The sequence below is a fragment of the Corvus kubaryi genome, unplaced genomic scaffold, assembly GCF_017639235.1.
Source record: "Corvus kubaryi isolate FWS band 111438036 unplaced genomic scaffold, C.kubaryi_AGA036_p1.0 37341, whole genome shotgun sequence".
Lineage (NCBI taxonomy): Eukaryota > Metazoa > Chordata > Aves > Passeriformes > Corvidae > Corvus > Corvus kubaryi.
Genome location: NW_024581112.1, coordinates 6451324 through 6478063, shown reverse-complemented (window position 1 = coordinate 6478063; position 26740 = coordinate 6451324). Strand labels below are relative to the sequence as shown.

Genomic DNA, 26740 nt, shown 5'->3' with positions numbered 1-26740 from the left:
CTGCAGCAGGGGACACTGTGGTGTGAAGGACAAGACACTCTGGAGTTCAGTGAACTGCATTTTATTGAGAGATTTGTAACACCCCCTTACCCATTACCATTACTGCCCTTCCCTCACACATAAGCAGTTTTTCCTTAGGCTAGAAAAAATTAACTTTTCTCATCAAGTTTGTAATTCTTGAAGAATTACTGTGCTTTTAATGAAACCACAAATAAGTTTAGAAATAGTTGCAAACCAAATTTTTTTTTCAGGGACTTGGTTCAAGTGCTTCCACTGGACCAGCCCAAACAAGCACACTTTTTCCAATGTCCCAGCAAAAAGTGCATAGAAGAACACAAGGACCTGTCCCTTGGGTCAGTCTCTAACTCCAGTCCTCACAAAAGGAAACTCTCAACCACTCAATGAGATGCTGTGAAGGAACACTTTACTTTTTCCTGTGCTACTGAAGGACTCTTCCAAGCAGGTGCTGAAGTCATCTGCTCTAACAGCAGCCACAAAGGAGATCTGTTGCCATTTCCTGTAACCTAGGAGGTGCTGGCCCCTATGAGACCTTGGGCTGCACACTGAAATCCACCGTGATGTTGATGTACAGCGGGTTGTGTTCCACTGAGAGCAGTTTGTAGGAACAGGAATTCAGCCCGTCTGTCTTCCATGTTCTAGAGACCTGACGGAGCAGCTTCATCCTGAGGACAAAGAGGAGAAAAATCTTCACTGATATGCACAGGAGTGGAGTTTTGAGCTCTTTCCCAATAGAAGTAAATTTGGAAGCAAAGCTACTGCAATTTTCTATCTACTGGGAATGCAAAGTCCTGTTTCCCCTGTCTTCAGCACAAGCACATATGGGGAGAAAAATCCTTTGGAGCAATCTCTGAAATCATATGCTCAAACCATACCTATGTAACTGTAATTTTGGAAGTTTCTATGGAACACTACCAGTCAGTTCTAGGAAGATCTCATGTACAGAAAGCAGCTACCAGCTGTGAACAGTGTTGTCACAGGGGTGTCCCCCAGAGCCTCTGGGTACCGCACAAAATGCCTGTTTGGCCTAGAGCAAAGAACTTGCTTCCCAGGTGCCTGGCTCAGCCACAGACCAAGACAAGACGAGGCAGAAACCTGTTCTTGACCCACCTCTCTCGATTCTCCTCGTTACCGTGGTCACGGTTGTGGAAGATCATCGTGTACCTGGCCACATCAGCAGGTGGCCTCACCACTTTCATCTTCTGCATCTCAACCCTGCAAGAAGCAGTCAGAAGTGTTGTGAAGAAGACAACACCTATAAACCAGCTCTTAATGATAAAAACCCAACAACTGGAGACTTCATCTCTTGTAGATGCTGTGGAAGCAAATATAGAGAGTTGTAAAAGCTCATCTGCATCTATTCCACAACCCATTTTGCCAGAGAAATGAGGCTCAGAATTGCATTTCTGGAGGTCTGGGGGCGGGTGGCAGATACACCTTTCTTTTGAACAGAAGCAGGCAGCTACTATAGCAAAGATGTAGAGCTTAAAGCACACATTATACAACAGAGTACATTTGTATCAGTATGGGCTGGACTACTCTATACTGACCTGCAGCAAGTCTCCACATGTTCTGCGACAAGTTCATCTCAACCCCTGCAATAAAACCCCTATACTTGATAGTTCTCCACTTTAAAAAAAGAGAAAAAAAATTTTTAAAGCTTGTTTTCTTTTTTAATAGCTGACAGACAGTTGAAAAACTTTTATTTGTTCACATGAAGAAAATTTCTCTGAGAACAATGCCAGAAGTGGAGAGCCCTATGCACAGATTTAAGCGTCTGACATCAGGCACTTGGAGCTTTTGACCTTACACTTATCTGTGGAGCACAACTTTGCTCTGACAGCAGAAAGAAAAACTGTATGACAAGGGAATTAAGGAATAGTTCACCTCTTTGCTAGTCACTCATCAGCTGAAAGAAAAACAGGAAACCAAGATTTGAAAAAACTGAGCCCTTACAGATTTCCATGACTTTGTAGCAGTAGATTATCAAACACCTACAACAAATGATCTGAAGTATCTCTTTGTGATACACACCTTAGGAGGGGGCCCAGAAGAGACCATCACGTTTGTTCCAGAAGCAGAACAGTAGAATCTGAGAGTCCCCAGCCCCGAATTTTGAGGGCACCGAAGGGATGCTGCCATCTGCTGACTTCCCTCGGGAAGGCTCCAAGGATCTCTCCACACAACAACCCACCAGACAACAAGCTTGCCCTGCAAACTCGGTCACCAGCCCAGCCCAGCCCAAGGCCCAGCCGAGAGGAAGGGCACAAGCCAGGTCCAGTTACAGAGCACACACTGGCTCATGACTTGGTTTCCCAACCAAGACCTCAACAGCTGCAAAGTTACAAAGTGCCATACACAAGCATCACTTTTGTTTCCAACCCCCTGAAAACATCATAGAGACTCTCAGTAAATCCTGCTGTCCCTGCTGCTTCTCTGCTGCCCATCAGAACATCTGAAAGAACTATCACCCTGGGAAGCCAGGGAATAAGAAGGCACCAAGCCACCCCCTACACTATAAAAGCCAACTCCCAGGAGGTCACAGAGAATTTGGTGTGTCTAAGCAGAATTAAGAAGGAAGAAATAGTTGTGGTTAAGAAGGGACAGAAATCCATGCCTCCAGCAGACCTTTTAGATTTCTTGAGATACAGCTGAGCAATCCACTGGACTGACACCGAGAAACACTTTCATTTGCAAGTTCCTAACTTTCAACACACTTGATCCCCTGTATATTTACACAACATCACCAGGGATATAAATTTTTTGTCCCCAAAATGTTTGTTTGCATATTAAAGCAACTGGAAAGGATAGCAACTAAAAATGATAAGCCAAACTGATAGGCTCTGCCAGCAGAGCTTGCAGAATTGTGGGTTCTTATCTGTTGTTTGCTTGTGTTTTTTTTCTCCATTTACTAATAGCAATGCAGGATTAGAGGTTCCTTCCTAGGCAAATGGCAAAAGATCAACAAAAAAGTTTTGCTGACTTCTTTGTCCCACTAAACCTCTCCAGCCAACAGGTTTCTCCTACTTTGACAGGCACAGCTGCAAAATAAGTTTTCACAAGAGCAAAGGGCATATGCATATATATGTAACTTTTCTAAAATTCAAGTTATTTGCTATCTTCACTATAATCAACACCACACAAATACAAACTAAGCCCTACTTGGAGTAAATCCAGTAGTCAATGAATGCAGAACACCCAGTCCCACCAAAACACTCCCATACTCTTGCAAAGTACTGGAACTCAATACATTTGTGTGTCTCTGGCAAACCACACTCCAGACTTCAATTATAACCAATTTCCAAGCAAGAATACAAATGCTGTGTGTCTGAGACAAAATCGAACCAAACCAACCAAATAACCCACAACCAACCAACTGTGAGGAAGAGGACTAGGCATCAGACACAGCTAACCCTTGCAAAGAGGAAACTGCTCACAGAAGTGCATCTTGCACTTCACATCTCCACTGCAATACTGTTCAATACTGGTTTGAATGAAGGCCCCTGTAGTGTTGTGCTCTTGGAGGCTTGGTGTGAAGTTGCACCAATTTTTAAAATTTTTTTTTAACTAATTCCTCATTGTTTACCTGATTCGAAGGTCATCATCTTCTCCACCCCAACCCCAGTAGCTGTTAGAGAATCCATTCACTTTGGAAAACTGATCTCTTGTAAGAGCAGTTACACCTCCAAAATAGCCCCGGTACCGTAACCTAGAGGTACAAGAAGAGAGAACGAAGAATTAAGTCAAATTCCATCAACAATGAAAATATCACTCCAGATCTAGACATGTCTTTCACAGAATTAAGGGTGCACAAATCCTTAAAAGCTGGTCCTGTTCTCTTCCTCCTTTCACAAAAAGATGATGATTTGCTTTAGGCCAGAAAAAGTTACCTATCCAACTGAGAGAAGCTTCTCTCTCTTTACACAATTCCCCTTGCCAGCCAAAGAGGTATTCCACTTTGGGGACTCTGATGTATAGAAAAGCAACAAAGCTATGCACTAATGTGGTAGAAGCTTTGCAATAACAACAGCAAGCCATTGATTATCTTAGAGCTGAATCTGAAGAACTTGGAATGAAATCAGCTCACAGCAAGGGGACATGTGCTACTGGATATTGCAGTAACAATTCCAAGGTAAGGTACAGTGCAAGTTACTTAGTAACCCAATGTAATGGAGCTCAGCTCTAGAGATTAATTTCTAACTTTTACCTTCCTCATCCTGAAAAATTTATCTACTTTAAAAAGGTGTTTGCATACCATCTTTATTTATCTTAGGCCATTCTGCTAATTGTTTTTTATGATGCCCTCCTCTGTCTTGGCCCTTAAGGTAACATTACAACACAGCCTCTACTACCTTGCCCCTGCCCATTCAGAGGTGATGGGCACATGGCTGCAGATTGCATTTTGATTTGTACACATATATGAATCTAAACAGATGAACAAATTGCCAGGGCTAGAAAGTACTCATTATGGCATTTGACATGCCAGACAATGCTTATTATTATTTCTGGTTTACCATGAATATATTTTAAAAACACCAGAGGAGGAAAAAAAAAACAACATAAGACCCCCAACACAAACTCCCTCAAGACTGTTTTTCCTGGCTGATTTTTGTTCCAGTCACAGCATCACAGAGGAATTGTGAAGGTCAAAGGGGCCCCTGGAAATCATGCAATCCAACCTCTCTGCTCAGAGCAGGGTCTGCTAGAGCAACTTGCTGAGGAACATGTTCAGTCAGATTCTGAGCATCTCCAAGGACGGAGACTCCACAACCTCTCTGGGCAACCTGTTCCAGTATTTGACCACCTTCACAGTAAGAAAGCTTTTTCATATGTTTAAGTGGAATTTCCTGTATTTCAGTTTGTGCCCATTACCCCTTGCCTTTCACTGAGAAGGGTCTGGCTCCACAGTCTCTACTCCCATCCATCAGGTATGTATACACGTTTCCAAGATCCCCCTCTGCCTTCTCTCTGCTAAACAGTCCCAGCACTGTCAGCCTCCCTCACATGTCAGATGCTGCAATCCCTTCATCATCATCTCAGGCTCTCCTCTGGACTTGTTCCTGTGTGTGCCAGAAGTGGACACAGCACTCCAGGTATCATTTCCATGGTGCTGAGTAGAAAGGAATAATCACCTCCCTCAACCTGCTGATAACTCCCCCACTAATGCAGCCCAAAGGTGCCAGTGGCCTTTGTCACAAGGGCACCTTGCTGGCCCAGATCCTTTCCTGTAAAGCTGCTTTCCAGAAAGTTAGCCTCCAGCAGCTACTGGTGCACAGAGTTACTTCTCTCCAGGCCCAGGACCCTGCATTTCCCTTTGATGAACTTCTTTGTTCGGATTCCTGCTGCCCACATTCTCCAGCCTGACAAAGACCATGCTACATAAACCAACCCTGTGAGATTTCTGTCCTCTGAAAACCTGCTGAGGATGCAATCTGCAACCTTCCAGGCTACTGATGAAGATACTAACTAGTACCAGCCCCAGTGTCAAACCCCGGTGTAAACCACTAGTGACTGGCCTCCAGCTGGACTTTGCTCTGCTATTCAGAACCCTTTGAGCCCAGCAGTTCTGACAGTTTTAGCCCATCTCAGTGTCCTCTTATTAGTCCATATTTCATCACTTTGTCAGTGGGACCATTATGGGAGACAGTGTTGAAAGCCTTCCTAAGACAAACATTATCCACTACTACACCCTCATCCACACTAGTCAAATCAGAGAAGGCTAATCAGGTTGGTCAGGCCTGACTTGTGAACAGATTTTTCTCTCCCCTTTATCTCCTCTCCTGGAAGAGACAAGCCACAAGGTAGAGGAGGTTCCATCAAGTTTTAATTACACATTACTGCCTTGAGACTTCTGCTACAGATACTCCAGAGGAACGCAGTAAATAGATGGAACGGACAGCAAGAAGGTTCCATAAACAGGAACAGCAGGGCAGAGCCCTACCCAGCTGTGCTTTCAGGTCACTCACCAACAGGATCACATCCCATTCCAGCAGCCTGATAGTTTGGGAACTGACTGCCCATGCACACATCCATACACACACCCCACTGCTTGCTTATTCACCCCATAATTCTCCTACACCACTGGAGAGGCAGACACCAAAGGAACCACAGCTGAGGTGCATTGGGAAGAGTGGGGCCAGCAGGTCAAGGGGGGATCCTCCCCCTCTACTCAACCCTAGAGAGGCCACATCTGGAGTGCTGTGTTCAGTTCTGGTCTCCACAGGTCAAGAAAGACAAGGACCCGCAGGAGAGGGTCCAGCAGAGGCCACAAAGATCATGAGGCGTCTGGAGCATCTCTTACGAGAAGAGCCCGCGGGAGCTGGTCCTGTTTAGTCTGGAGAAGACTGAGAGGGGATTTCATCAATGCAAATAAATATCTCAAAGGTGGTGCCAAGAGGATGGTGCCAGACACTTGAGTGGTTTCCAGTGACAGGATGAAGAGCAATGGCCATAAACTAAAACACAAAAAGTTCCACTTCAACATGAGAAAGAACTTTTTTCCATGGAGGGTGGCAGAGCAGTGGCACAGGCTGCCTAGGGAGGTCGTGGTCTCTCCCTCTCTGGAGATATTCAAAATCCACCTGGACAAGTTCCTGTGTCACCTGCTCTAGGAGACCCTGCCTTGGCAGGGGTGGCAGACTGGATGATCCCCAGAGGTCCCTTCCAACCCCATCCATTCTGTGATCCTGTAACCAGGACAGTGCTTTCAACCCTTCTCAGGCAGCGCAGAACTGACAGGGCCCAAGCATAACTTGCTCCCAGCTGACATCACCTGCAAACATGCATCACTGTAACAACCTCTGTAACCATCCTTCCCTGAGGACAAGGGAACATCAGCTCCTTTGGAATTTTTAAAACTGACTGAAGAATACGTACAATAGGAACGGTCAGGAGGAAAAGATGTTGTGCTGGTCTCAAGGAAAAACCTTTATTAAAATAAAAGAGTTTTCCCAATCTTATCTTCAAAGCTTTAATATATAAATCTTGTCTAAAAGAATCTAAAACTGAGCTGTAGTTATGTAGCTAAAGATAAGGCACTGGATCTCCAAAGAAATACGGGTGCTAAGATTACTGCACACTGCATCACAATAGAATATAGCCCCCTGGAAGAAAAATAATTCCCTCCATGCAACACCAGGAAATTAAAGAAAAACCCAAAACCAAAAAACAGACAAACAAAAAAAACCCCACTTCCCCCAGAAACACCCTAAAACCAAAACAAAACAAAAAAATTCCCACAAAACACAAACCAACCCACATTCCTGTGCAGGACATTTTGTGTTAATACAGAACAGTTCCGTTTTCTCTACCTCATCTGAGCAACATGTCTCAGTATGCTCACCCCAGCTGCAGCAAAACACTGAAGTCAGCCAACCGAGATTTCAACCTGTGGTATCAGCTCAGTTCAAGTATCATTCTTGAGCTCAGAATCTGAATTCCTTCAGACATGCCTTGGAAGCAGAGCATTATTATCCCCACTTCATGGATGCGTAAACACAGGCAGTGACACAGAAAAAGTACTACTCAAATTCAAGCCACCAGTATTCCAGTGGAATACTCTGCAAGGCTCTGCAAGTGCTCCAAAAGCCTTGTATGTATGTACTTGTTCCAGTTTTCACTAAATGACTGGAAAGTGAGTATTATTCTGTGTAAGTATTGGCACATCCCACCTCTTTCTCATATACTTAACAAAGGAAATGCAGAAGCAAAGCAGAGCTTTACTTCAAAGTACTTTGAGATTAGCTTTTGCAAAGCCCACTTCTAATCAATATTTAGAGTGACATGACATGAAGTGAATCTTGAAAGAAACAAGTGTAAACACTTCTAGTCATTAAATTCACCAAGTTCAAGAGCCTTTCCTCTCTGAGGTAGACTGAACCTGACTTTTCACTTCAAACTATTTAGATCACATGAGCACTTAGGGGACTCATTTAAAAATCAGAATTATCTTGTGTTATACACTGTTCAATCAAATAATTAAAGGACAGACCTATCCCTTGGCAAATTCCCACACCTGAGCTCTCAATATCAGGCATTACCTCTTCAACAGCAGAAGTAAGTGGCAAGTTCTGTTACAGTAAAGTCCCACCCTCAAACCACAGGATCAGGAAACTGTAAATGTGTATCTAGCTTTGACAGAAGGTCTCTGCACAACCTCTGGCACATTGCTTTCCTCTTGAAACACCCCTTAATTCAACCCCAGAAACCAGAATAATAACAATGATCATTTGTACAGGAAACCACAGGGGTGACTTCAGAGGTGTCTGTCCAGTCCTGTACTCCAGAGAGGTGAAGTGTTACCACCAGAAACCTGGTGTCAGAAGGAAGGGTAGATAACAGCATACAGCTCCATCAGAAGAGGAACATTATCAGTAACATGGCATTTCCCTGCTGGTATTCTTTCCATATTGCTGGTTTCCTACCTGTATCCAGTATTGTTCCTGCCAACTACAAGGTGCTTTGGTTGTGTGTCACACATGTAAATGTTAAAGTCATTTTCTGGCACCAGATCCACATCATGGAAAATGAAACAGTCCCAGCTTGCTTCTTTTAGGGCCTCTAGGTATCCTACATTCAGCAGTTTAGCTCGATTAAATTTGGTGTTGCCAGCCTGTGGAAGAGAATGGAAAAAAACAACTCTGAAGAAGGTGCCACAGCTTTTGAACCAGAGCTGCTCCTGGGCATTTGTTCCGATCGCTTGGTTTGCAACCACATCCGTGTGGCTTTTCCAGCACCTCGGCAGCAGTGACTGCACAAAGAGTGCCCTGTAACACTGGGCACAGCGTCGAAGTGACCAAAGGTGCAAAGTGTTTCTCCAGCCTCTATTCATCATGAACACACACAGCCAGGGCCAGGAAAGCCTGTGGATAGCTGGGTACCCCACCTGTGAGTGCTCCATCATGTGGCTTAACTGCCCTTCTGCCCCCAGTGCTGGAGTTACCATCAGGCTCCACAACAGAGAGGTACCAGTATAGCCTAAAAATGTGTTCCATACAACTGTGTCAGTAAGGCTTATGGAAGTTCTTTTTAAAAAAGCAAAACCAAATCCCCATGTTAATCCCATGCTAATTAATCTCTAGTTGTCAGAACCCTTGCCACAAACGATTTATGCTTGTTCCCTCAGCCTCAAGGACAGCGATGCTGAAAGAGTTCCCTGTATTTCCTCAGCTCACACACAGATGGCAGAGTGGGAAGCGAAAAGCAGGTCTCCTCATTTTTACCTCCTACCTATAACCTGATTATGCTGTTGCATGGGGCCTACTCCTAGCACAGAGCTTCACCTTCTTTTTACTAGTCTTCATCGTTTGCTTTTGCTATAAGTTAGTTAGTAGCTGCTTTTCAAAAATCTAATTTTTCACTGCTGAGGTATAGGTATATCCACACACGCCTGGCAGTTTCGTAAGCTTATCATGTCACTTTGGAGCCATACATGTGCTTATCTTTCTGCTCTTGAGGACAAAGTGAGGATCTGCCTCCAGTTCCCACCTGGAACCAGAGGACCAAACCTTGCCCTCCCAGAAATGGACAGGACAGTCATTTTCCAGAGCAAGGAACCTGATATACTTGAAAGAATAATAATAAAAAAATTTCAAGAGAAACTGCTTGGAATTCTAGGATATTTTCTAGAAGGTGCCTGGACAGAAAGAGGCTCCATGGAAAATGAGAAAGAAGCTGGCCTCCCTAGGCTAAGAGAAGGTGAGCTGCAGGGAAAAGCTGTTGTATACAAAACATGTTTTATTGTGCTAAAAAGTAACACTTTCCTCTAAAGCAGAATTTGTTCACCATCACTAAAACAACCATCTGTTCCTGCACGAAGGTGATTTATGGGATTTATAACTCCATACCTGCAGTCTGAAAAATACAATACAGTGCCCATTCTGAGAAGTTGAGAGATGGATAATCAATTGCATTCATTCTCTGGAGATTAATTTTCCATTAGAAAATTTAGATACAATTCACCCAAAATCAGGGTGTCAAATTTCTGAATGGGGGGGCTTTTGTGTGTTTTGGATTTTTGTTTGTTTGCTCTTCTTAAAATGTCCTGTATATAAAAATACCCATGAGATATCTCCTCCTGAGGATGAAAACATAGGTTATTGAGTGAACAGAACAAATCAGGTGTCAGACACATTTGGAGACCATCACTTCTATTGAGTATCAAACCCAGCTTAGTTCAGGAGCAGCATCTTCCATCTGCTGAAATTCTGTTTTCCTATCACGAAAGCCACCACAGCACCCAAATGCCAGCTGACAGTGCTTTCCAGGAAGGGCAGTTTTCCATGTCAGATCACACACTGAACAAATAGCAGAACTTACTCGTCTTTTATCAAGGACAGAATTGTCTCCCTTTGTTTCTATGGAAGAAGAACACTAACCACAAGACAAAATTTACTTGGGCAAGAAATTACTCGCCCTTTAGGGATTACAAACTCACACTGTTCTAAGTACAGCATTCATGTATGCATACATTTAAAGAAGCATGACTTTAGAGATGTTAAAAGTAGCCCAAAAAGAAGAAATCTGGAGTAAGGCCTTCAGAGGCTCACAGAAAAAAATACAAAAGGCCCATTTAATCTACCTCCAAAACAGACTCTATTTCAACAGTTAAGTTCCTGTTTGTCTTTCCTCAGAAGAGACTTGAAACAACTAATGACATCACAAATTGAGAGTAAAAATGGATTTGCCCCAGAAGAGTTTTGTTAGACCCACTTTCCAGGCTTTGGGCATGCCTATCTGCATGGAAAAGCTATGTGAAAGCTTCCAATCTTCCAAGCACAATCTCTGACAGAATAAGTTCAGGTTTGACACTGCTGCTCTGTTGGGGAAGATGAAACAGGAAAGCCTTATAAATATGATTGCCTGACAAAAGATTTTGGGAATATGAAAACTATAAGCAACATCGAAATGAAAGCCACCTTTGAATTACCAGGTCTTAGTTACTGAACAACTGGAAAACAATGGTATGGCCGACTGAAGGTAATCCCCTCTTGATTGAACAATACCCTCTGCTTGCAGGCAGGTCCAAGGGTCAGAGCAGACCCTACTAGCTCAGCAGAAGGGGTCCAAAGAGTAGTTTTTAGAAGTTAAGATGTAACACTCTATGGTAATATAAGAACTCTTATAGGCTGTATGTAAATGCTATAGGATTTGTATCTTGTATTAGATTGGTTAGTGACAATTAGAATATTCAGAACAGAAGATGATTTATTGTATTGTAACCAGGACTTCAGACACTCTTATTCCACTCTTACTCTTACTACACTCTCTCTCACTACTTCTTCACTCTTATTCCTCTCTCTCTCTCTCTCTGCTTACCCACTTACTCTCTTGCTCTCCTGGGCCTGCTCCGAGCTGAGTCTGGCAGCTCTAAGCAGTGCCCCTGTACCCACGCCCTTTGCAATAAACCGCATGTTCCAAGATCTGACTTTAGAGATCTCTCGTCTCCGTCCGTCCCGACCGAGCCACCCACCCAGGCTCCTACACTGCTCTTATCAGACAAAACTTCCATACTTCTGTATTACTTTTTGCTAACATGAAAACAGCAGTTCTCCACTGCACATATTTCAAGAAATTAAAAAGATATGCCCATTCTCCCAATAATTTATTCCTAACCACCACTTCCTGCTAGAATGAGCCAGTAGATGAATGATTATAATACGTAGTAATGCAGAAAAAAGAAAGCCCTCAGTTTTACCACTCTACAGGCCACATGATGACTCTAAACAATGGAAGAGCAGTTCATTCCAAGTAAATATATGATGCCATGACTTTTATTGCAGTTCTGCTGAGACATTCAGCTGAGCAAAAGTGTAAGAGTGTAAGCTTTCACCTAGAAAGCGCTGCCTCATACTGATTAATTGACTCTAGGCTCTTTAATCAGGAGGGAAGAGAAACTGTATTAATTTATCACCTTTTTCTTCTGCTGTTTGAAATGTCTGTTTGGAGCCAAAGCAGAACACGTAAGTAAATGACAGTGAAAGAAAACAAACATAACAGAAGATCAAGAAAAAGACAACATATTACGAAAGAGCAATATATAATGCTATTAGCACATGCAAGTAGAACATAAGCACCTTGATGAAAGACAATGTGGCACAGGTCTGCTTAAGTTTTAGCCACTGAAACACCATTGGTAGGAAGAATACAAATAAAGAAATTAATAAAACTTTAAGGAACCAAGTGCTCTTCCATGACGACTACTTCCCACCACACTTGATGAGCAAATAAAGCAACTACAAGCAGCAGCTGTTGTGTTTAGTTTGAGAAAGCAAACATAAAACCACATTATACACACAACTTACTAAGCACAAGAGCCTGATGGGAGAGAGGGACTAGAGACAAACTGAGGCCTTCTATCCAAATGACTCCAAATGTGACGACAGAACAGGCCAGCCTAGTTACATGTGTGGATACTGCAAGAGAAGTGAGTTGCATTAGCAGTGCAAAAGATGCTTACCTTGAATGCTAACTCAGGAACACTAAGTTACTTAGACTGGGAAATGAACACCTGTTAAAGACACTGCCAACACTCCCCAGCCCTGAGATCCAGTAGTGCCACCAGCAGTGGCTGCAGGCACTGCTGCACCCCTCAGCAAGCAGAACTGCTCAAAGCAGGTTTGGAGGATGGATGTCAGACAGCAGAGGCAGCAGAAGCCTCTCCTCAGGCTTCAGGGCACAGCCGTCACCCTCACCCAAACAGCTCTGCACAGCTGCCTCACCTGGTGAATGACGTAGATGCCATAATCCAGCTGCTGCCTTTGCAGGAAGGGGTGGAGATGCTGCAGGAGGTACAGCAGATGCTTCTCTCGGTTGCGGTGAGGGATAAGGATGGCCACATGCTGCAGGGCTGAGCACTCCACAGGGTGGTACCGGCCCTTGGCTACCTGAGGGTTCTCCTTTTGCACTTCTTCCAGTGTAACAGATGGTTTGAAGGAGAGTTTGCTGGCACCTCCTGTAGGAGAAGCACAAGAAGCTTTCCTGAGTCATTTCAGATTGTGGCTGGTCCAGTCACTTAATGAGGCACTCTGTAACCAGTGTAAGAAACCCAAGTTCAAGCCCCAATTGGTTTCCTTACCCTTCCAAGAGAAAAGTAGTACTACAAGGATATTACACAGGCACTGGAAAGAGAGGGTGTCAAGCATGTAGTCACTTAAATTGATTATGAAGTAGTGGCAATAAAAAATACTTTAAAAAAACTCAAGAGAAGTTCTAAGCTACTGCAGAAGGACTGGGCAAAAATGACTGCCAGGCAAAGCGCAGGAGAAGAAAGTGGAAAGAGACATAGGACTGTGGCTGTAAGAAGTCATCACTACCTAAAGCACAAAAAAAGCATGACAGGCTTAAGGTTATCAATTTGTAAGATAAAACATAGCAAGGTTTTCTGTAGCCAAATGAAACTTTCATCTCTTATCTCCCACTGAGCTATCATACCAGCTCCTGTGGACTCAGCGAGCCCATGAAAAAGTACAATACAGCCATGCTGCATTTACTTAAGCAAATACACCTTGGGGTTGGAGTGAAGGTGTGCAGGGAGACAGAAGCTTTTTGGTTTACATCAGGGAAGAAGGAAGAATCCACCTTCCCAAACAAATCCCCAATCAGGTTCACAATAAGGAAGAGAAAGAAGATAATGACATGATACTGCAAAGCAGGAGCCTGGTGCTGCTAACAGTACCAAGCCAAGAAAAAAGAATAAAAATGCCCAAACCAAGAAAACAGTCACCCATTTGAACCTTCATCATAATTAATGCTAACTCCAACAGAGTTGTGAAGTCCTTCAATTGTCAACACAGAGACACAAAAGTATATTTAATAATGAAAAGGCAAAAACCTGAGGAAAGGTGAAAACACTTGTGGTTGAGACAAAAATAGTTTAATTAAAAAAAAAAAAGCAGAAGATGCACACATAAGCAAGGGAAAAAGAAAAATTCTTTCATTAAGCCCCACTGGCAGGCAGGTGTCTGGCCACATCGAGGGAAGCAGGGCTTCAGCACATTCAGCAGTTGTTGGGAAGACAAATGCTGCCACCGTGAACATCCCTCCTTCCTCCTTTCCTCGAGCTTTTACTGCTGAGCATGATAAATGGCACAGTCACAGGGTATGGAATACCCCTGCAGTCAGCTGGGGTCAGCAGTCTGGGCTGTGCCCACTCCCGGCCTCCTGCCCACCCCACTGGATTTTAGGGGGCCAAAACAGACAGAGACAAAGCCTCAGGAGAGTGCAAATGCCGTTCAGAGTAGCCGAGTTACTGGTGTGTCACCAAAGCTGTTTTACCCACAAATGCAGAGCGCAGCACCAGCTGCTCTCCCAGCCAGACCCAGCACAGGCACTCCGTGCCACACGACACTTCCCACCCTGGAGTGCTTCCTGCAACTGGTTGTACTGGTCTCACAGGAAAGGTGTCCAGCTAGTAAACGGCTAGGAAGAAATCCAAGTCAGCAGCACTACAGCAGATTAACTTGTCAGAGAGGAGAGGAAAACACCATCACTTACGCAGGTATGGGGACACAGCTGGGCAGGGACCCTGAAACGACTTCACCATGGGAATGTCTGCAGTGGATTTGATCTTCTCTTCCTTTTGACTGTGCTCCAGGCTAGTTACCTTCCTGAAAAATTCCACCATGCTCTTAGCTTTAGGAATTTCCTGTCTGGTGTCCACTAAGTAACTGAATGTGGTCCATAGCACCATCAAAAGCGAAGTGACAAGCACCAACACTTTGAACTTATAGAAGAGGTGATAAACATTCAAGCCCAAGGCCATGGCTTTCCCTGATTCACAAACTGCTTCCTCTGCTCTGATGCCAAGGCAGGTCACTGCATATCCAGTGGGGATGAAACCACAGTTCCCAATAAGAACGTCACAGTAGGGAAGGAAAGCTGGAGGTAGGGAGGGCTGCCACACTTCCTGCGGTTTTGAAATTCATGGAGCCATAGTATTGTTTGCTCTTCAAATGTCACAAAACATGACTTTAGCCTGGACCACAAAAAAAGAAAAAAGGAAGGAGAGAATTAGTTTCTGCCACCTCCACTACTACACCTTCACAGACTTCATGAAAACAGGTTATGACAATACACAAAAGGAACAGCAAATACGAACAATTGGTCAGAAACCAAGACACTGAGCTTTGGTCCTAGCTCAGCCACAAACCAGCTGCATGATTTTATGTAAACCACTTTCCTGTTTTGGTCTTCTCTCTCAACCTTTTTTTTTTTTTTTTTCAGATCAGAAAGTGCAACCACTACCCAGTGTTATGTCTGTGTACAGTACTTGGCAATACACAGGTTTTACTACTTCCATTCCTACCAAAATTAACAACAGCTGCAAAGCAAGAGATTCTGCTGGCTATGAGTAAAGCCCCACCAAAATGAAAACCACCTGAATCTTTGCAGAAATAAACTGTTTTCTTCTGAAAGACAGTATTACCGATGCTATGTTGCGCTGCACAATGCAGTGTGAAACCTGACCGGTATCAGAAATCATTATTCTTTATCTGCTACCTGTCAGCACCACCTTATGGGTCTTTGTCCAGTATTCCCCTCTCACACGCAGTTGAAGGAGGAAAATCTTCCTGCTTTAAGGGAAAGGTTCAGTTTTTCAAAAGTGTTAGGTCTGTGAGGAGCCAATCCTTTGTTCCACTTCCTGCCCTCTTTCAAGAGCTCCATTTTCATACAGGCTTTTACTGCCATCATCATATAGTTACCACTCTAGTTCTTTTCGCTGTTATTATCATCTCATAGCAGAGAAAGAATGAAACTTCAATAAAAGAGAACTTTGATATAGAAAACACACAAGAAAACTGCTGCCTCTGAGAAGAACAAGGACTGAGGCTAAGTGACGCAAAGGCAGTGATTAAAGACAATGCACATAAAACAGGCTAGATCAAAGAGAAGAAACACAAAAACATGGAAAAGGTTATTTTATACCAGCCTCCAAAGTACATGAGACCCTGGAGAGGTATCACAGCACAAGGAATAGAGTAAGTCCACATTTCCACTAGTTTAGGCCAGGTGTCTTTTGGAGAATTTGTGGGATGTGGGAGCCTGACCCAGGACTAACAAGATGAACTCCCAAGCTTCTCAGGGTTCACTGGGAATGACCAGCTGCTGTCCCTGCTAGCAGACAGTTCAAGGAATAACCAACTTGCTCTCCCCATTCACATGCAACACACAGTGTTGCTCTAAGGAAGTCGTGGGACTCAAATAAAAGAGAAAATGTCCATCCTCCCCCATTGGTTTATACCCTGCAATAGTTGCATACAGGAAATCAGTGATGAGCTCTATGAATCATCTGAAAGCAGTGTGGACCCCATGGGTAATATTAGCCTGTAATTATTAAATCAAAGACCTTAGAATCTGCTTATCTAAACTCTACCTGCAAGTTTCTATGGAATAATCTCAATTGCTGCCTTTCATGGCCTCTAAGCTACTATGCAGCATTCATGAGGTGAAGCACTTCCCCCAAGGGGTGTAATTTTCTCCAAAAAACCACAAAAGTCCCAGTGCACCAAGTGCATGCACAAGGAGGGAATTTCCTTCTCCATCACCCAATCCAAGTGTGCCCCAGATAAACCTGGGCTGAAAAGGACAACATAAAAGTTAAGATACTGAATTTAACATGCAATGAATGACTATCAAAAGGTGTTTATTATATTCACAGCTTCCCACTTTCCCAGAAGTGGACTACAATCTTTAAAAGGAGTTAAAACAGTTGCTTACCAGTGGTACTCACATTAGTGCAAATGGTCCGTCCCTCAAAAGAAATTATTTTTTCCATAAATAAAATTTTAAATTAACTATCCATGGGAAAAGACATAAAGAAACATCAGGAGGCAGTCAGCAGTATTAGTCAGAAGCAGCTTCTGAAATATTTTGTTGTTTTTGTTAAAATATCAGGAAGAGCATGCAGGTGTAAAATTGCTAAGGTACTAGGATGCTAAAATTATGGACATAAACTATGAGCTTACTGCACCAACCCTATTTCTACTCTCCTCCACTCCTGTTCCAAATCTCACACATGTGAATTTCCTTTGTCAGCTTTGCGAGATTCTATAAGTAGTTGCTACTAAAAGTTCACGTTACTTGTCTCTGACAAATATTCACACTATACTACTGTCAGTGTGAATAATTTCCCATAATAACTAAACTCACATCTCCACTGGGTTCTGTGGCAGCAACAGAATGCTGCTCTCTCTTAAAATACACTCGAGCACTTCAGCCGAGCAGCATAAATATGCATGCACGATCACAACCATTAGTCACCTTCAGCTCATCACAACACTCATGCAGAAGGGCAATAATTCATCTGATGAAAGGAAAATTAAGTTTTAATTTACGCAAACCAACTTTCTGACTCTACCTGTTTCACACAGTCGAGTAAGGACAGATTTCCCACGCAGGATTTTCCAGAAACCCTTGCAAGCTCCTAAAGCTCATGCACATATTCCAAAGGTAGCAGAACAGGTTCAGCAGCAATGAGCATTCACTTGAACCTAATTCTAAAAACTGTAATAAGTTCAAGCAGGAAAAAAAGCATGAAAAAGTTCCTTGGGACTGCATTTAATCAGCTCTGTACTATGCAGACAATTTATTAATTTATCTAGGCCAAAATCAAAAGCAGCAATGGGTTAGCTCCACGTGTATCAGAAGTGTAACAGCCTTCTTCATGAAATCCACCAAGAAGGAACTAAAATTGTTCACATCTGTCAAGATAGAAAGATCACTCTACAGCATCAGCTTTTCTATGCAGGACAGTCCAAGTCTTCAAGTTTTACAAGAGTCTATACCTGCTCCTTTCACAGACACTTCCTTCTTTTCAACAGATTTGTTTCTTAGTAGGGCGCTAGGCCAGTAGCTTTTAACACCTCTTTTATGCAATACTTTAACAATCCTGTTACCTCTTCCTATTTAAAACCCACCAACTGCACCGAGAAATTGTGCTATTTCAAAAGAAAAACAACAAACAAAATAAATCCAATCCTCAAACAAACTCCCTTTCCACTTCTCAGAATTTCAAGCCAAATGAAGAAAGCACATTAAACCATTCACTGCTGCTGCCATCACTCTCCTTCTTGTCGAACACTCGCTCCAAGAACTACGGAGAGCACTTCACAAGCAGCAGACACTTTTCATCCAGGAAACCCCACACCATAAAGAGACCTCTGTTACCTGTCACAGGCTGCAGGAAAGAATCAGCTCAAATCACAGGATGGGAGAAAAAAAAAATTTTAAAGGAGAAAGAAAAAAAAGAGCCAACACATCCCACTTTTCCTCAGGCCAAAGAGGCTCTCTGGTGCTGTCCCACATGCCCCTCCCTCAGCTCATGAACCAGCCCCAGATGGCAGCCAGCCTCCCTCCTTTCCTCCTCGCACAGCAGAACCAGCACAGAGGCACTCAGGCATGCCAGGACAGAAGCAATACTGCTCAGAAATAATTTCCACAACAAACCCTTCCGTTAGAAACAAAGGCTCAAGCCTTTGCTCCTAAAAGCAAACCACAATTTCTATCAGTGCCCTTTAGGCACCTGCTCCATTTGGAGATTTTAAACATTAGAGATGTCATTCATCAAGCTGCCCACCACCCTCTTGTCCACATCTGTGGAGAAGTCCCGATGCTCCCACCACACTCCTGTCTGTTATCACCTGGACATATCCATTGATGACAGTCCCACCATGGACCAAAGCATCTACTTCATGCAAACAGCCTGGCTCACTGACCTTTTTCATGAAAGACAACTTTCTACTACAAGGTTGTCCCTCACTGGTGCTTTTCCTACCACTCTGACCTGTAAAACTCCTCTAGCAACCTCAGAGGATCAGCTGGATGGAAACAGAGGTGTCACTTTGTCATCTCACCCATCTGGGGCTCCCTCAGGCTACCAGGGATGCAGTACTGCAATGTCAGTGCTAGCTCAGCTCCGGTACAGTTTTCCTGCCAACTTCCCTAACCCTCCTCCTGAGCTGCTCGGTGCATGTGTGTGTATATATGTGTGTGTGTGTGTGTGTGTGTGTGCTGACAAACACACTTCCTTCAGTAGAACTGCATCTACATCAGAGGAATTTATGAGCACACCTGTCTGCTAAGGTGTGGGATTTTCTTGTGCTTCCAGATGGTATACAGATATTACCTAAAGATACAGAAAAGATAAGAACTGAGCAGACACAGGATATATGGGTATGGTGAATTGTTGTAAGGGATGGGAGAGAAAGTATAGGTACAGCCTCATGAAGAGTGATAATCTCTTGTAACTCAAACCTGTTTGAACTCTTTGTGCAACACATGCATTCCCCAGCAGGTAGGTATTTCAAGGCTTCCCCAGTGAGTGCCACCTCCTCTGTGCCAGAAAGGTCTTATCTATTATCAAGACTGCACAAGTATTTCGGGGAAAAGCTTCCTCCTTTCAGATACTCAGTAGTGCGGAAAGGGCCTTTAGTACTACCACATGTTTCAACTGGTCAGTCACAAAGCCAGACCAGTCTGGGTCTCAACTAGTCACCATCTCATCTTTCTCTCTGGTCCAGTCCCCAAACTATCATTTCTCTACACCAGCACAAGCTCTCATGAAAACATGGAGCTGGCTGAATTAGGAAACAAGCAGTACTTCTAGCAATCTTCTGTAATCCTTTGTCTACACTTCCCACTGAAAAATGTCAGAAAACCTGATATGACAACCAGCAGAAAAACAGTAGTTCAGCTTTCAGTTGACTGGGAATGGTTATTTTAGGAGAATGATAACAGATATTTCCAGGCAACGACTGGTAACATTCTACAAACTGCCTGGAACCAGGCAATTTTAAAGAGGAAATGTATGAGTTAAAAACAAACAGACCAAGGTGCATTTGTGGGGCCTGATTACAGTAACAGCCACTACCAGCTAAAATATTCCAGTTATGTCAAGAATACAAAGAGATACACAGATGTGCTGGCTCCACACTCTTTTTCTTATTATTTATTACTTGATAACTGCTTGATACTCAATATAAAGGAACAAAAGTACTGGCAGCTCCAACTCCCTGAATTACAAACTAAAAAAAAAAGATAAAAGAATACGTAACACACCAGGAAACAACTGACGTGGTTTAACCCCAGCTGGCAACTCAACACCACACAGCCACTCTCTCAACTCCCCACCAACAGTGGGATGGGGGAGAGAATCAGAAAAGTAATAATGATAAAACTCCCAGGCTGAGATAAAAACAGCTTAATAGGACAGAAAAGGAAGAAAACAATAATTAGAATAACTGTGACAATAATGATAATTAGAATATAGAACAGACATGACGCAATTGCTCACCAGTGCCCAGCCAGACCCTGAGCAGCTGCCCCTGGCCAGCCTTCCCACTGAGCATGATGCCCTCTGGTATGGAATATTCCTTTGGCCATTTTGGGTCAGCTGTTCTGGCCGTTCCCCCTCACAACCTCTTGTGCCACTTCAGCCTTTTCACTGGGAAACTGGGAAGTCCATGACTTGGGGTAAGCACTACTGAGTGTGTTATCAATGTTATTTTCATACTAAATGAAAACCACACCACTCTACTAGCTACTAGGAAGGAAATTAACCCTATCCCAGCTGAAACCAGGGCAATAGCCTGGATATTTTACCTTACACAGCTTACTGTCTCCAGGAGTGTGGGCATCACAGAAGCAGCGATTGCAACAACGTAAATGAGGAAAGGCTTGGTAGGTAAATACAATAAATCCATTTCATACAAAGAGAATATCACAGCAGAAAAGCACTGAAAGAGCACTTTCCATACATTTTTAACTCGGACGTGCAGGACAGAGAAGAAAATAGGTGGGTCTCATTATCTCACCTATCCCTAACAGGGACACCATTGTTATTCCACTCAATATTACCCCAAACAAGGAGTGCTATTCCCATGTTCCAGCCTGCTCTGGTTTATGATCAATAAGCTGAACAACTCTCTCCACAGGGAATGCACTAGACAAATGCAGCAGTCCCTAAGCACTGGTATGTGTGAAGTCCATTGTCCTTTGAACATGTGTTCCTGATTTTCCAGCTGCTAGGCACTCATCCAGCCACTCTCTCACTTTACCGCTCCTGAACAGAAGAGGGGGAGGTAAATACTCAGAGGTCACTTATCAACTGACAAGGCAGAGACAACTTGGGGAAAAGTAATTTATTGTCAATTGAAAACTGAGTGGGATGGTGAGAGACAAAAAGTACAATTCACCTCTACTCCCTTCTTCCCAGGCTCAACTTCATTTATTCATTCCCACCTCCTCTACTTTCCAATCCACAACAGTGCAGGGGGACAAGGAATGCAGGTCATAGAATTGTAGAATCATTTAGGTTAGAAAAGACCTCTATGATCATTGAGTCCAACCATTAACCCAGCACTGCTAAGCCCACCACTAAACCATGCTCCTAAGCACCTCATCTACAAGTCTTTTAAATACTTCCAGGAACAGTGACTCAATCACTTTCCAGGGCAGCTTGCTCCAAGACGTGACAACCCTTTCTATAAAGAAATGTTTCCCAGTATCCAATCTAAACCTCCCCTGGTGCAACTTGAGGTTGTTTCCTCGTGTCCTGTTGCTCATTACTTGGGAGAAGAGACCGACCCTTTCAGGTAGTTGTAAAGAGAGGTAAGATCTCTCCTGAGTCTCCTTTTCTCCAGGCTAAACAGCCCCAGCTCCCTCAGCTGCTCCCCATAGGACTTGTGCTCCAGACCTTTCACCAGCTCTGCTGCCCTTGTCTGGACTTGCTTAAGCACTTTGTCTTGGGGTGACTTGATGTAGTATTCCCTATGGCTGCTCTATGCCCAGAAGTTAGTTTTATGCCTTTCTATGCTTTTAAACTGAGCGGAGAGAGCGAAAACCGAGCAAACTTCTCAAAGCAGTGCTTTCCAAGGACACAGACAGACAACACACTCTCGCTCTCCGCATTTTTTCTTCCTTCTGCTGCTGGGAGTGTGAGAGCAGGAAAAGCACCCTGCTTGCTTGTTCAGCCATTTTTCGGGATTTTTTTTCTCCAGAGAGTTGAACTTTGTTTTTCCAGGAATTTTGGATTTTTTTCCTTTTTCTGCTGGACTGCTTCAATATCAGAACACATCAGGAGGACTTTCCACCGAGCACAGAGGGCCTGGCCCTGGGCCAAGTCCCAGCTCCGAGGAAGAGGGAGACCAAAGGGAGGACTCCAACATTTTCCCAGGCTTTTCCTCACAGCGAGAGATTTTATTATTTAGCAGTATTATCCTTTTCCTGTGTGTTTGTTAAATAAATAGTTTTTATTTCTTTCACTTCCCTTCGAGGAAAAAGTTTCTTTTTTCCCAAACCTGGTGGGGGAGGGGTGGTTTGTAACCTGCCTTCTCTCAGACGATATATGTCTAAATTTGGCCAAACCAGCACTCACCTCAATGTCTTTCTTCTAGTGAGGGGCCCAGAAACCAACACAGGATTCAAGGTGTGGCCTCACCAGTGCTGAACACAGGGGCACAATCACTGCCCTAATCCTGCTGGGCACACTATTGCTGATCCAGGCCAGGATGCCACAGGCTGCAGCTTCCCTCAAGGCATCTCCTCCTGTTACAACATAGGGCCAACTACTGTACACTCAGGTGAGAGAGTTCTCTGCAGCCTGTACGTCCAGCCATAGCAAATGAGCGGGTGTTACTCCAACACTGCAGTACAGTTTCCACTTTCCTGAGGCACAGTGAATTCTGATGCTACTCTAGGAAATGCCATCTAACATCTCTAGGCCAAGAAACACATTTATGAATGGCCCCTCTTGTTACACAGCTACAGCTGAGCCACTGACCTCACTGTAAGACGCAGCACTGCCAGCCTGAGCCCAGCCGAAGTGACGGAGTGAGGGATACAGCAAACAGTTCTGGCACAGCCCATCACTCCCTAATGCTTACCACAGAAACATTTTTTAAAGAAATACAGCACTTTTCAAAAACATCTTCCCATCCAAGATGAGTGGAATACCCTGAAAAACCACATGATAAAATAGATTTCTGAGAACACAGGAACCTCGTGTGTAATGGAATGCTCAGGTCACGACTCAGCTCAGCAATACCCTATCTTTTTCTGGCAGCTGCTGCCTTGCTGGAGTGGCATCAGTCAGTATAGGTGACAGATGTCACAGGCCTTGATACTTTATAAAAACATGTCAACACATTCCTGGTCGAATTCCTCACTCGATTCTCTCCTGCACAATAAAATAACATCTGAGAAAACCACTATATTACAATATAGTGTATTCTTATTTCAGCTTCACAATACAGTTTTTTAAATGAAAGTGTCAACCACAGATAAATAAAGCAATACAGAAGTAGTATAGATTTAATACATTTATAATTTTCAGTTTACAAGTACCTATGAACAAAGTTGTAAAAAAAATGAAAACTAATAGAGTTGAACATGTATTACGAAAGCTTAACTGAGAACAGAATCCCATTATTTGTTTCTCATAAAGGTACTTCAGCATGAGAACTGCACCAAAGACATTCCAGCTAAAGCTTCCTTAGGCATGAACAGATTTACTTTTTTATTATTTTTGCAGTCTTATTCCCGTAAGGATTACAAATTGTCAGGGCCTACTGCAAAGACATCTATCAAAAAGCTGCGCAGATGGCATGACTTTGTTAAGCTACTAAATGTACAGGACTTTTTCCACATTAAAACACAATTTATGTGTTTTATACATATGCCAGTTTTCAACCAATTGGCAAATGGATTTTTATGCAGCAGAAAACTTTCAAACATACAATTTAAGAGCTCTAACTCAAACCCTTTGGAAGTGATATGGCCTAGAACAACATTTTGGAATTCAAAACTAGTACAACATTGCAACACGAAATTTTAATCAAATGCTTGCAGAAGCAATTTGAAAAATATACTCCCGAGACTCAGGATATTATTAAACCTTTTGGACAAGTAGCTCAGCAAAATTTCAGGCAGAGGGAGATAGCATATCACTCTTACATTCAGTTACTAATTTCTTTCCCCCACCTAACCAGATCCTGCTTGAGAGTCTGGAGAATTAAAGGAGATGGCGATGTGGGCTCCTCCTCTCCGACCCTCTCAGGGCTAAAGAGCTCCTGTCTCTACAACCCTCCGCACACAAGCACCAAGACCTCCCTCTCTTTCCAGGAAGAAGAGAGAAGGTCAAGAGGGATGATACTTAACTCAGAAGCAGAGCAGGGATAAGTGGCTCCTTTCCAACCTTTCACTTCCCATTACTGTGCAGGCCTTACCCCTTCCCATCTCACTGATGAATAAAATTAGCTGCAAGGGTTCAGAAGCCAACTACAGAACTGAAGACTGAGGGGAAACACAAGATTAGTGCTGATGATGTCCCACTAACACCAGATCCAAAAACATTGCTCTTACTTTTAACTGCATACATTTACAATCATCATTATATCTGTTTAAAAGGATTATCTGAATTAGAATGCATGATAACTTTATCCCACAGTTCACTGCCTGACAAATAAATATTACCCAGCTGTTGCTCTCAGGACACCAAGATGACCCAATTGCAGCTCTAAGGCATGTTACTTGCAGGCATGTACAAACAGAAGACAAAATACTTATAAAGCTAAAGATGTTGAAAACCATAAAGAAAAACGTGATGGAAGTTCTCTCCCATTGTTTTACCATATTTTCAAGCTCCTATTTATATGCAGGGCAAAACCTCCAGTCTCTGAAGCAAAAAAAAAAAAACAGCTATCCCAGTTGCAGACCTGCTGGGTGACTTTTGAACTACTTATTTGCACAAAAAAAACCCCAAAACCAACAGCTTTTAACCAAATTCTTGCATCAATCGACCAGGCTACAGAATCTCCAGGCAGACCTCCTTCAAACTAACAAAACCCAAGTTCACCAAACTCATACAGGTAACTTAGACTTAAGATCATATTATAGAAAGCCAGCAAACACCCGTCAACTCCTATTTTTTACTACATATTATTTAAAAGAGAAGGACATGCCAACTCAAACCAAGGAGAAAAACAAAAAGCCAAGTTTTCCAAAGTTGAAGTAGCAAATGTCTTACTTCTAACTGAAAAGTATTTGTGAAAATGAAACACAGCTTTTACAAAAATGACAAGGAAATACCCACATAAATCAAAAACAAGATCAATCATACCTAAGGGAAGTGTTTATCACAAAAACTCATTCACAGTAGCAGCATCCTGGATGAAAGGTGATACTTCACACTGTTAAAGAAAGGTTCATGAAACATTATCCAAGTTGAACAGTGAGAGAGAACAATACAATACCCTGAACTTGCACTTTTAAGTATTCTAAATTTAATCAGAGTATTTGTAATTAACAACAGAAGACCTACAGAATCATCACTGAGCTGGCAAAGAAAAAAGATATTTAGAGAAAGAGCATCTCACACAGCTACCAACTTTATTGACAAAAAGTGTAAATATTTAAGTTGAAGAATGTGAACTGATCCCAAAGTTTATTTCTTTGGGTTTTTTTAATGGTAGCTATCTCAAAGACATCAAACTTTCACCTTCTGTTTCTCTAAACCTCTCTGTTGAAAACTGTCTTGTAAACTGCCTCAGCTGTCCCTTGGGAACTTTCATAGCTGTTAAATGAAGGGGTAGAAAAATTGTCAAATCCACAAGAGATATTCATTGTTAACTCTTTGAGACAAGCAAGCATTAGTAGGAAACTGAATATACATATTCTTTTTGACTATTACTCCTCGAGTGTTATGAAAATCTTAAGTCTGAAAGGATTCAAATCTTATCAGAGCTCTACTTTAAAAGCATTTATATTATGATTCAGAAGTAAAACCTTGAATATTCTTGCTAGTAGCCCCACTTCTGCTTCCCCTCAACACCTGCACACACATTTCCATCATCCTCTGGGGTGTTTTTGTCAAATGGCAGTTTCCATGAACCTGAGCAAGTCTCCTTACAAGCCCTCTGATCACTGTTCTGGCTCCTCCAAAATAACACCTGGAGTAGTGACTGAAAAAATTTATGTCCTGTCAGTAAGAAAATTTTAGTGAACAGCATCACTTGCCTGTGCTCCGGTTTCCATGTGTGAAATGGAGAAAAAAAACACCCGGTACTGTATTAACATAAACCCATTCAAAGCTGTAGTTAAAGTGCAAAAACCAGTGCACTGCAGGCGTCCTCCTGACTTCCAATCCCCGAGCCCGGTACAATACGTACTTCCACCTGGTACGTAATTTTTAAATATGTAACTATTGCAAATTATTTCAGTAAAGCTATGCTGTGATGACATTATGTCCCATACCATTACTCGCACGATCACAGCCTCAAGTCCTGCCTGTGATGTCCATGAGGGGTTCCCCGCACGCACAGGGACTCCCTGGAACTCCTGAGCTGCATAAGACGACCCAGTTTCGGCCACGTACCAGATGCTCCAAGTCCGAGGAGGTGGAATTAACCCAGCCCCCCTGGCCCCGTCGCTAACGATTCCAAACCGAAACACCGGCCGGGCGCTCGTTACCCCCAGCGCTCACTCCCACACCCTCCCGCCGCAGCCCTACCCGCTCGCCCTCAGGACGAGCAGCTCCTCGCCGCGCTCCCCCGCTCTGCACACGGAGCTCGTACTTACGGGGCCCGCGCCTCCCACCGTTCCCGGCGCTGCAGGGGCTCGGCCCCGCTCCCGGCGTGGTTCCCGCTGCCGCACGGACACGGACACGCTCCCAGGGCCACACGGACGCGGCCACACTCCCGGCGCGCCCCCGGCCCGCCGCCCACCCGCT

General features: G+C 43.4%; 1 protein-coding gene across 3 annotated transcripts; it reads right to left on the bottom strand.

Moving 5' to 3' along the window:
• Window positions 1-45: 45 nt before the first annotated feature.
• B4GALT4 (beta-1,4-galactosyltransferase 4) lies at window positions 46-26728 on the bottom strand. Of its 3 annotated transcripts, XM_042031763.1 has the most exons (8): window positions 26590-26707; window positions 25133-25202; window positions 14512-14992; window positions 12738-12970; window positions 8442-8629; window positions 3605-3727; window positions 1129-1233; window positions 46-683 (listed from the first exon to the last, which is right to left on the bottom strand). In XM_042031763.1, exons 3-8 carry the CDS (start codon window positions 14777-14779, stop codon window positions 542-544), a joined length of 1059 nt encoding a protein of 352 aa, XP_041887697.1. In that variant the 5' UTR covers window positions 14780-14992; window positions 25133-25202; window positions 26590-26707; the 3' UTR covers window positions 46-541. The 3 variants fall into 3 exon arrangements, with proteins under 3 accessions (XP_041887697.1, XP_041887698.1, XP_041887699.1); XM_042031764.1 differs by lacking the exon at window positions 25133-25202 and having other exon boundaries at window positions 26590-26728; XM_042031765.1 differs by lacking the exons at window positions 25133-25202; window positions 26590-26707 and adding an exon at window positions 17375-17918.
• Window positions 26729-26740: the final 12 nt, after the last annotated feature.